At 46.2% G+C, this 12,192-nt stretch overlaps 1 protein-coding gene across 3 annotated transcripts in view; it reads left to right on the top strand.

The window, feature by feature from the left end:
* The window catches only part of LSP1 (lymphocyte specific protein 1), a 95,763-nt gene that overhangs the window by 20,510 nt on the left and 63,061 nt on the right, over positions 1-12,192 (top strand). Inside the window, exon 1 of one of the 3 annotated variants that reach the window (XM_066630512.1) lies at positions 9,897-10,127. The exons of the other annotated variants lie outside the window; for them this stretch is intronic. Within the exon in view, the coding sequence (XP_066486609.1) occupies positions 10,069-10,127 (59 nt within the window). The 5' untranslated portion in view covers positions 9,897-10,068. Of the gene's footprint in view, positions 1-9,896; positions 10,128-12,192 lie in introns of those variants that run through there. 3 annotated transcript variants of the gene reach the window in all.

Below are 12,192 nucleotides of genomic sequence, written 5' to 3'. Positions count from 1 at the left end.
CCCTCCATCCTGAAATCAGAAAAGGTAACCCTGTCTCTGCCATGCTAGTGTTCCACATGAAGGTGTAGAGGAGCATTCAACTCTGCCCCAATCCTACCAGCAATAGCTGATGTGGAGTAGGGAGAACTGTACCATGTGCTATTCCCACACACTCGAATTGGCTAACAGGTCCCTTGCTCTAGACCAGGGGTGCCCAAACCCCGGCCCGGGGGCCACTTGCGGCCCTCGGGGGCTCTCAATCAGGTCCTCTGGGAGCCTCCAGTCTCTAATGAGCCTCTGGCCCTCCTGAGACTTGTTGGAACCCATGCTGGCCCGACACAACTGCTGTCAGCAAGAGGACAACTGTTTGACTTCTCACCTGAGCTGTGGGACAAGGGCTCCCTCCATGACTTGATGTTTCACATCTGTGATGGAAGGAAAGACTGGCCTTGCTTTGTGCAAGGTCTTTTATAGGCCTTGAGCTACTGCAAGACCTTCATTCATTCATATAAGTTCCATCTCTAATATATTCATTTATGCAAATTTATTCAAATTTAAAATTGTAAATTAATTCTTTTTTCCCTGGCCCCTGACACAGTGTCAGAGAGATGATGTGGCCCTCCTGCCAAAATGTTTGGCACCTGCTTTAGACACTTGTTGCAGCAGGGACAGGGAGCAGGTGATATCTCATTCATTCTCCCTTTTTTTTCATCTTCCCCTTGCTGCGAATTGACCAACCCAGGACTGCTTTACTGAGCTTGTTCTGTGGTGTGCCTCTGCATGTCTTGCCTTCTCTAGTGGCATACAGTAACTTTGTAGATAACAGAAACTAATCTGTTAGGCTTATTGCCAATAAGTTATTGGGTATTAAAAAAAACAAAACAAAACCCAGTAATGAGTTAGATAACCTTCTCTCTGAACAATTCTATGACTGCATGGATTTGTTCATGGGATTATGCCCTTGGTTCATAACAGTTTGGAAGATACGCCCCAGTACCAAACTGTCCTACCCTGGAATTGCAACAAGATATACAAGACAGTGCTGTTGAACGAATGAGTGTTGTTCTTTATGTTCTTAGAGCTCCAGTTTCATGGGGATTATCTTTAAAGCGCTCAGCTCTTTAACCTAAAGCCCTAGTTAAATGAAAGGGATTGCATTAAATGAGATCCTGCCGGTGGACAATAGACACATCATTAGCAAATCTTTGTTTTGCTGCCTTGAGCATGGGACATATCCATGGACTCAAATCACAATTAGCATGTACAGTCCCATACCAAAAAAAGATAGAATTCCAAAGTCCAGCTTTTGCCACACTTCTGTAGTAAAACAGATTACCAAATAGAAAGATGGAGTGTGGATGGTTCACCAGCAAGGAAAAGGGAACATTTCAGTCATGCCAATATCAATATCCCCCAACCTGACTGCTGTTTCCAGTGATGCAACAACAGGGTGTGGGCACTGCATTATAGGGCAGGAGGTCTGGTCTAGAGGGTAGAGCCTCCATTTGCCTGAAGATTAACATCCACAAGGTCGCCAGTTCGAGGCCACCGGCACCGTGCGACCTTGAAGCAGCTGGCAAGCTGCAGCTGAGCTGTTCCATCTGCTCGGAGTGTGGGAGGATGGAGGCCAGAATGTTAAACCAGATCGGAGTGTAACACCTTGAATGTGGTGGTTCTTGAAAGAGAGAACCTTCTTTCAATTTGTAAAAATCCCTACATGGATTTAATAAGCCTGCCTGTGTAAACCGCCTTGAATAAAGTCTTGAATAAAGACCAAGAAAGGCGGTATATAAATGCTGTATATTATTATAGACATCAAAGGATGCGTGCACCAGCATGGCTTCCTGTGCCACTAAGTGGTGGACTCCCAATGACATTTAACCATGGATCTGGTACAGTGATTAATAGGAGTGCTAAGCTGCTTTGAAACTTTTTTTCACAGGACCTAGTCAAGAAGTAGCATCACACTCAGCAGAAGGCAAATAGAGAAATTTGTTTAGGGACATATGTTAATATCTAGGCCATTGTCTCTTTAAGGGCTACCTGAGAGCTACAATGTAGCTCATGTTACATTAAGGCTATAACTCTATGCAGAAATTCTACTTTACCTTCAAATCTGTCATTGAAACAGGAGATGCTCATTTCTCCCCTCCAGGCCCTGCTTTCTGGGCTTCCCCTGCCTGTTATGCAGCACATAGAGAGCTCTGCTTCTTATGGCAAGTGGAGGAGAGGGAAAAATGACAGAAGACAAGGAGAAAACCCAGACTAGGAGTATTGCTGATTCAACAGCAAAGATAAGGGGTAAATCTTTGGGCTGCAATCTGGAAAAGAATAAAAAAGATGGAAACTTGAATTGCTGCTTGCACACATGGGTAGTCTGTTGACAGAATCTTATCAGCTGATGCTTATCTTATGGAGTTAACAGGGGCTCAGGAACTTTCAGGTGAACAGGAATCTGGAATGGCACTAAGAATTAGCGATATGACAGGGTAGAGGTCTGAACACAAACAAGATCAACAGATAGGGGCTGCTTTAAAATACTCCATGTGAAGGAGTTTGCCACTTAGAGAACCATTCACATATTAGGGACTTATACCATGCCAGGACAAATGCCCTTAGTGAACCAAAAGAAAAAAGGAAAAAAAAAGGAAAATAGCTAATGTGATGCTTGGCTGTGTTAACAAAGGCATAGATTTCAGATCACAAGAAATAATAGTTCCAGCCTATTCTGCACTAGTCAGAGCTCACTTGAAATCATACATCCAGTTTAAGGCACTGTATTTATAGAAGGATATTGATAAACTGGAGCAGTGGTGTAGCTAATGATTGTGTAGCCCGGTGTCAAGCTCAAAATGTTGCCCTGGAAGTGATGTCACAACTGGAAGTGATGTCATGCCTAGGTTTTTAAAAAAGTGAAAATTGGGAGGAACCCACCCCTCCCCCCCCAGCAGTTTGCCACCCACTTGCTCTGCTGCCTCCTCCCAGTTAGTGGCATAGCTAAGGTATCTATCTGCTACCTGGGGTCAAAGAAGATTTGTAGCCCCCCCCCCAGACAAAATCAAATTTAATTAAGTAAATAAATAAAAAGCATGCCCCTGATTGGTTCAAGACACTGTCATGATAACATGTCATTGCAACATGTCAATAACATAATAACATGTCATTGGCTATCAGTACAATCAGACTCATAGGTCAGTTTTGAGTTAAGAAAATCCACTTTTTGTTCCATAAAGCAGTTGTGTTTTCATTTTCTGGTTAATTGGTCATAACTTTTGACAGAATACAGATATTCCAGTGCAGTTTGTTTCACTGCATTCTGCATTAAATTACCTTTCCAATGATATATCACATGATGGTATTATTCATACATACCAAGATTTTCACAATTTCGGTCACTTGTGTCAAGCTCAGCTTGTTGCCCCCCTAAAGCTTGATGCCCGGTTGAACTTCTACTCCCTGCACCCCCTTAGCTATGCCACTGAGCTGGAGAAGGTTCAGAGAAGAACAACTAATGGGTAATGACTGTGGCTTCATCTGCTGACATTATACCACCTATATCACCTACCTGATACACTTTAGAAATGATTACAATTTATAATTATAATATAAATTTTGAATAAAAACACCTAGCACTGCTTTCTGCATTTCCGCCCTTGGAAACATCAAAACCTGCCAAAAAATAAAACTGTTTTCTCCCACTTCTAGGCATCAGATATTGGCAGCACTGCTACTGACAATACCACCCCCTTCCCAGCCATGACACCCCCAACTTTGTTCCAGTCTCCATCCCATTTCTTCCCTTCCCTGCCCCATTCTACCCACCCCAACCACCCTGTGCCAGCTTACCAGCTCTGCAGTCAGCTGCAAGTTAGTTAAAACCCATTTCTGCCATTAACTAGCTTGCAGCTGACTACTTGCAAAGACTATGTCAGTTTGCTTTGCAGAGGACCTCAGCAAAGCTTCTTTAGCAAAATTTTCTTATCTTAATTTTCAGTAGCAGTATTTTTTCAGGGAATCAGCTTTGAATGAAATGGGCCACATAAAAAGAAAGTAGAAGGAATTTGATGGTATCCATCCCTCCTCACCCATATATTTTCCCCCTTCCTTAATTGTATACCCCACTATCAAATGTTACATATTTAGTTCCTTGAGGCAGAAACTAATCTTAGGGCCTGATCCTGAAAAGTGCATGCCAGCTTACCGCCAGCATGTACTATGCAAATGTGCCGTAAGCACGTTTGTGAGCCCCTACCATGAGCCCAGCGCCCAGGTCTGGTGCTGGACCCGCATTCCGCTGCCTGGCAGTCACCCAGACCAACTGGTGGCAGAGAGGTGAGTGGGGGGGATATAGGGAGGAGGCATTCTGGGGCATGGGGAGGCAGGTGGAGGGTGGGAGGGTGGGGAGGAGACGTGATGGGAGGAGAAAGTAGGGTGGGAGGGGGACAAGTGGAACTCATCTTCACCGGATCCAGAGCCCATTTCGGAGCGACACAGGACTCTCTGATTGTGTGGCAGTTCCAGAGCTCCAGAGTGGAGGCAGAATTGAGTAGCCCAATTGTGGAACTACTTCCCTTATTTGGGGGGAGGGTACGAAAGTCCCCTTCTCCTAAGGAGGCAGCAGTGGCTGCCCAGGGCATGTTGGATGCTGCGGCCACCATTATAGTGTTGCGGCAGCCCTGTGCTCTGAGCAACTTAGGACTGGGTTGTTATTCAGCTTGTGTACATGTACTATGTACGTTGATGATACTAAATAAATAAAGGAAGGAAGAAAGGAAATCAACTTCCCCTTGGTTCTTTGGGTCTATCAGATGAACAGGTGGAGTTTGCCAGAGACTCCAGGTAGAAGACTGGTTGTGTTGAGGACAGAGAGCTTGCTTACAGTATACTTTATTTGGCATTAACTTTATATTTGGTAACTACTTTCTAGTCAGAGGCCAAACAAATATCAGAGCTGATTAGCAAATTAAACACAAGAGAAAATGCCCTTGAAAAAGGATAGATATCAACTAGTATGAAAAACGCAAAAAGTTAAATATTAGCAAGAAGAATGGGAAAGTTTAAAAGTGGACCCTGAAAAGGTCCACCCTGAAGACATTTGTTAAGCAGAAACTTAGTAGATCCTAGAGCTAAGAGAGCATCTGGGTTGAGATTTAGCAGTCCTGACTTGGTAGCTGGCCTTGTTGCAGACTGTCTCTTTACAGCTTCAGTAACTTTCTGGTGGTCAAACCTTTAAACCACTTACTGCAGAGCAGTGCACTGGCCCTGGCATTACTAGTGGAGCAAGTTGTTCAAGGATCACACAGGCATTTTTTTTTTAAATTAAAAGCATATGAGGTTTGAAACATGCCAACATTTAGAGAGAATCGAGATTAAGAGAGGGGGAGAGAGATTCTCTTCGAAAGCTGGGGCTTGCATGACTTCTTTCGATAAACACGTTACACATTCTTGAATTAATATGGCTTAAAACTATGTTTTAAAACACCCAGCTGAGCCCTATAATTCAAGACACTCCTTATAGAGGACCTGCTATGAAGTTTACCATATATACAAAGGCAGACTTCTTTGGCCACTGTTCTACCAGTACAAGTTTAAAATTCCCTCTTCTCCTGGAGTCATTTATTAGCTTTGTTTAGGAGACCTGTCCAGATAACCACAGTCAGGGCATGTGCACAGATTTATTTGTATGCTGAATTCATTTGTATGCTGAATTCATGACTCTAGAATAACTAGCCTTTTTGCAATCATGAATTCAGATTAGAGCTCTCACTCTATCAATAATCATGCACTGGCATTGAAAGAATGGTAAAATATACACTATTTTACCCACTTGAAAGCCATCCTGAGAACCAATCTGTATGTTCCAGCTCTCACATACAGGCCACTGAAAACATCAGCCATGTGGCAGAACTTTAGTAATATGAAGTATTGTTTAACACAGCTCTGCCTTATCACATCAAGAGAACACCACATGAGTGCCAACTACTGTTAGAAATCTGTCACTTGACCCTGATTCTGAGTGAAAACAAAAAAGTGGGATAAAGGTCCATAAAGCAATTGTCAGTACATCCAGAAAAAAGAAAAAATCCAGCTTTTCTTTGGAACTTGGGGTCTTGTATACCTCAGCTGCCCTTTGTAAAGAAAGGCTTTTCACCTGGGCAGTCCTCCTCCCTTTGATCTGGGGACGTTTTCATTTCAGGGTCTGAAAATGACCTTTCCTTTCCAGGTGCCAGGCATGTAACCACCAAATTATTCCTAGGAGTCCCACAGACACTCTGCTTTGTTCTGTATTGGACCCCATTAGGGGAGAACCATCCCTGTAAGAAGGCCTAGCCAGCACTGATTTTTGTTAGAATCATTGACTCTTCTTGCCAAACATGTTTTAGCTTTCTGATGATTTTGCAACGAGCGCTACATAGCAAACGGATTGTGTAATTGATGAAGATGAGTATGCCTTTCCCTCTCTGGGACTCTCTCTCTCTCCCTCCCACCAGAAAGGCTGATTCACTTCCTCCCTTGAAGTTTCCCTCACCTTTAAACTCTTTCACTTCTGCGGGCCTGAGCTGATGGACTGGCTCCCTCTCTAGCTGTATCTGCAGTGAAATGCCCCTGCTTCAAAGTTCTCTGACTGTCTCACAGTAAAATACAAGCTAGAGCACACTGGAGAAATTTCCAGTAGCAATAGTCCATATTTCAGGAGCTACTTTACTTGGGGATATCTGCAGTTTACCCCCGCCCCAATCTGTCACTGTTGCTTGTCCCAGACACAGGGAAAAGGAGCTGCAGTGTCTTTTCTCAGTGGCAAAGATGCGGTTGGGTAGCACTGGTGCCAGGTTACTGGGGCAGAGTTCTGCTCTGCTTCCCCTTCTAGCCACCCCCTAATGGCACATTGAGTGCTTCTGCTGTGACCAGTATTGATGGGTCAGCCCATGGGTGAGTTCTCTGTTGAGCATATGTTTTCTTAGCCATGCTGTCCTTGGCTACTGCCCAGCATGGCTGATCCCAACATGGCTGATATGTGGTCTACCTTACAAGTAAGGACAAGCATCAGCAGAGAGGGAAAGTTCTGGCAAGTTTTAGTTCCTCACTGCTTCCTTCCTGGTTGCCAACAGAAGGTAGCCTGGACTTCCTTTGCCACACTTCACAAAGTTATGACTAGGGCTGCTTTCTTCTGGTGATCAGCACATGCAGTGGCGGTATGCACGTGAGTCGGGGGAAGGCTCGAGGGCAGAGTATGGTCTTTCCCCCCCCCTCCTTTTCATGCAGCAGTAGCTTGCTGTATCAGTACTGCTGCCCAGGCTGAAGCATCTGTTACCAACTTCTGGACTAAAACAACTCCATTGATTGTGTATTGTATTGTGTAAGACCCAAGTCTTTCTTCATTTCTTCCACCAATATTTTCTCTCTCTCCATCTGCTTTCACTTCAACTTCTCCTCCCCCCCTCCCCCTCCCCATAATCTTACTGACTTCTCCTTGATCCTAACAGCCCTGTTAGCTTAGGAAACCCATCTGTTAGTAAGCAAGCATTCAAATATCTTGAAGTACTACCTAAGAATATGGAGCAGAGCTGGAGTGTTCAGGTAGTGGGACACAGAGAAAGGCAGCCTGTCTGAAGATCACATCCGTGCTTTGTGTATATGGGGCACTGGGCACTTCTGTAGCACATCCAGCCTGTGCAGTCCATGTGAACCAGGGACTTCAGCATTCAGTCTCCTCACCTCCCACTCCATCAGTACAACTCATGTTAACTAGAATGTATTTATAAAGTGCTTTGTATACTGCCCTTCCTTGTTCAAGAAGGTGATCAGAAAGGTTTACAACAAAAAAATAAAAATGTATGGGGCACTGTGCAATCAGGACAATTGAGCTGCATGGTCTTTTCCTGGCCCCACATCACTCTGCCCTCTATGACAACTAGATGTTTCCAACCTTCTCCTTGTCACCACAGTCAACTTTTCACATTCCTCTCTGCCCCTCCTCAGTTTGCTATGGATTGTGCTGCATACCAAGCTATAATAAGAGCATGGCGACTGCCAGACCAGAATTTCATTGAGCTGAATTTGCTGCTGGTGGTGATGGCATGGTTCTATGGCCTCAGCCTGTGCATTGCTCAATACCGAGTCATTCTACTGAGATGGGGGAATTGTGGTTATTTATCTATGTGCTTCTGCCTGATGGGGTTAACTTGCTTTAGACCAGCAGTGCTCAAAGTCACGACAACTGCATTACAAAAATGTGGTTCCTGTTTGAACCACATCTTACTGTTCCACCTGTGCGCTGTGTAAAGTTGTCCACATTCGGGGACAGGGATGCTCTGGGTAGTCGCATATGCTGCCTGGCGTCCCAAAAGGCTGCGCGACAGGTCATCTGGGCAGATACAACTGCCCACAGCATCCTTGTGCCCCAAACACGGAGGACTTCACTTGGGCAGAATGATAAGTTTGCTCACCAGGCCAATGGATCTGCCCAAACCCCAGATACAGCCCCAGGGCTGGGGTTCAAGTGGCCCTGCTTTAGACCAATGGTCCTCAAACCAGAGGTTGCAACCCAAATGGGGATTGTATGGATGTTCCTCAGGGCCTCAGAAAGGCAGTGATCCCTGTTTTTATTAACATGAACCAACTCCATGGATCACCAGACGGAGAGAAAAACTGTGTTTAGGGTCATGGTCAAAATAGTTTTGGAAACACTGCTTTTGACAGTGAAGAACATGGGAAATGATCAGTTTTCTTCCATTCAGAGGAACACCTTCCCCTATAAAGTTTCTCAGCATTGAGAAAGAGCACTGCTTCCAACAATGGCAAACAGTTGCCTTCCTAGAAGCAGGACATGAATGCAACAACCCTCACCTGTGCGTTGAGATGCTTCATGGGTTCATCATGATTAGGAAATAATCGAGTACCAGATATGATGCAGCAACCTGCACCAACCCATGAACAAGCCCTTGACTGATCTGCAGCGTGAAAAGTTTCAGAAGTGTTTGGTTGTCCATTTTATATTTACATGTACTAGTTGTGTGAGGTTCAATGGATACAAACTTCAAAGTGCAGGATGTTGCGTCCCATGGAGCGCCAGCCCTGGGTGGGAGAAAGAGAGAAGAGGAACAGCAATCTCTGCTTGCTGCCACAGTGGTGTGGGGGGGGGGGGGGGAGATCAACAACTCCTTGCAAATTGTCCTGTCTTATAAATGAAGGCAACTTGCCTGTAGTTTGTCATAGTTGCCCACTGACTGTTGGGAGTTTTGATTGTGTGCACTGGTTAACCATGCTAAATACTGTAATGGCTTCTTAGCACGTGTACACTGCGTGGATATTCAGCGCGACCCCATATGTCATCCCACACACACACACACACAGAGAGTCTTGCTACATGGAGGTGCCTTCCACATAGAAATTGAGTAAAACTGACAAGCAGTTTGGATTTCAAGGATGGGGGAGATTGGATTCTGCTGGATCATTCTTGGTTGAATGTAAATTTGGCCACCCACCGTTCCATTGATGTTCAGTACAGCAAGATGAGATTTCACCAGAGTGGTACCTTAACAGTAGCATGAAATCATCTTCGGCTACTTGCTTGGTGACAGTCAGTGCCTTACTATTCTTCACTGACAAACTTTTTGTTCCTCTTCTGTAATGGGGAAATCCAGCCCTGAATGTGAAATGGATGAGAAAGGGAATGAAAGGCAAATGGGAAGAGGAGGTGAGAGTAGTGGGAGGGGAAACAGATGGAAATCCTAAGAAAGGGGGAATCTCCTGGGCACCCTGAGCCCATTCGCAATCAGATGGGAGCAGGGAGGGACCCTTGCTTGCTCACTCTCTGGAAAAAAATTTCTTCCCTGACATTTCCACTAGGCTGGGAAGGAGGACGCTGAGGTGGAAGAGACAAGGGGGGTAGGGGTGGGAGTGGGATAGGGGGCTTAGGGAAACAAAAGGAAACCAGCTGCAGAACTTCCTGAGAGAGAGAGAGAGAGAGCCTGCACTAAGTAACCAGATTATTCGTTCGGGAGGGAGAAGGGGAGACGAGCACCGAGGGGCTTGGCAGCAGGCGCGAGTTGGGAGCCTGCTGGCCCGGCTTCATCCTTGGTGCCCACCATGACCAGCGCGATCTTGAGGCGGAACTCCAGCAAACAGGGCTTGCAGAACCTCATCAGGTAAGGCTCTACCTGCGGGCGGGCGGGCGGGCCAGGAAGCTTTCTTTGTCCTCCGGCGCGGATGGGAATGGGTCCGTCCTCCTGCCCGGGGCTCCCTTGCCCAGCGAGGCTTCGTGGGGAGGCTGAGCGGGCGATCGCCTGGGTCTAGCCAAGGCGGCTCCGGCCCATCCGCGGGCAGCCACCCGATCGCCTTCATTCCGGGAGGGAGGCTGGGAATTTGGGGGGTGGGAGCGAGTGGCTAGATTGGGGTGGCTCTTCCAGGAGGACTGTCCCCGAGCGCTTGACCGGAGCCCTCTGGAGCCTTGGGGTTGGTTGTGAGCATCTGTCTCGCTGGAGGAGGCAGGCTTCCGAAGCCGGGGTGCTCGGTCAGCGGGCTGCGATCGAAACCCAGGGGAGAGCATCAGTGAAGAGGGCGAAAGCCCTTAAAGTGACACTCGCAGGAATGACCAGCCTGGATCCGGAAGGGGATCTGCCTGCTGGAATTTGGAGTGCCCTCCTGGGTCATGAAAAATGGATCCCCCCCCCCCCAGAATGTTTAGTTTCTTTTAAATATTTAAAGGATGCCTGCCCAGTTCATCCAAAAGTCCCATCAATGAAAAGGGGACGGGGGGGGGGGGCTCATCGTTCCCCTTGTAGGGTGTTTGTAGGGTGATATTTAGGATATGTCTAACTAATTACACAGGCCTGCAAAACTGAGGGTCAGAAAAGTTTTCCCCAAACTTTATGGTGGTTTGATATGAATTTGGGGTGCCGATTCCAGATGGCATCCGTTTTGCCCTATCACATCTAGTTTTGGAGACAAGGTATAGCCTCTTTAGTGAATGGTTCAAGCAGCTTCCTCATGAGGAAGCCTACACCACGGCTTCCTCATGAGGAAGCTGCTTGAACCATTCACTAAAGAGGCTATGCCGTGTCTCCAAAACTAGACGTGATAGGGCAAAACGGATGCCATCTTTGGAATCGGCACCCCAAATGTACCTAGCAATTGTTGTAATGTTTAAGGAAGCAAAATGTGTGTTGGCCTGTGTTATCTTTATTTTAAGAGGTTTACACTAGTGATGTTCAACCAGTGTGCAGGGGCACACTGGTGTGCTGTGACTGGCCCATAGGTGTTCCATGGAGTTTGGGGGAGGGTCATTTATTAGTTGGGCCATTAGGGGATGTGAGCCCCTCACCAGCTGTGCGGTGTGCCTTGTCAATTGTAAAAAAACTGATGGTGTGCCTTGACAATTTTAGTGCCTTGTCAGCGTGCCGTGAGACGGAAAAGGTTGAAAATTCTAGACTGTAGGGATGATGCAATAATATTATCCACAAGTTGGGCACTCCGATTGGGCCACTACAGGAGACATTTCCTGGAAAAAGTGTAGCTCTTTGTATGAGTTTGTGCACCTCTGTGCAATGCTGAAAAGTTTCACAATGGTTTCAAACTGAGGATGGGTTCAGAAGCCCCAGCTATGTGGCCGTACACCAAGACTGACTGCATGCTTCCCCAATGATTGGTGGGGTTGGTGCTATTAATGAATGCAGATGCAGTGGTAACTACTGGGCTGTCTCATCCAGAAGGCTGTCCTTTCAGGTAGCAGATTGCTGAAGACACCCCCTCCCTTTGCCCACTTGCTTCTCTCCTGCAGTGAAAGATGCTGGTGCTTTCATCTCCTTGGTTGGAAGATGAAAAAAACTTCTATCATGAAGTGACTTTGCCTCCTCCCCTCAACAACATAGCCAAAGGACGGATCATGCCTAAGTAGAAGGCAGAGTTGGCCACATGCTGTGTGGTCTCTGCTTAAAATTTTTCCAAGTGGTAGCTCTAATCTCAGCGGGGAGGAAGCCTCTTAGGTGCATTCTGTGGCCACTCAGTGTGCCACAGCACATGCCCACTTTCACACTTCTGTAGGAGCATGTGTGAAGGCTCTTTACTCCAGTGGAGATCAGCTCCGTCATGTGATTCAGGGGTGTTTTAAGCCATGATGATGGAAGAAATTGTTTTCGCCTTCCAACCAAGGTTTTCATTGTCCAAGATTCACACTAGAATCTATGCGGTCCATCTAGCTCTGTATAATATTGA

The sequence above is a fragment of the Tiliqua scincoides genome, chromosome 1 (genome assembly GCF_035046505.1).
Source record: "Tiliqua scincoides isolate rTilSci1 chromosome 1, rTilSci1.hap2, whole genome shotgun sequence".
NCBI classification, from domain to species: Eukaryota; Metazoa; Chordata; class Lepidosauria; order Squamata; family Scincidae; genus Tiliqua; species Tiliqua scincoides.
This window is presented reverse-complemented; position numbering and strand designations above follow the sequence as displayed.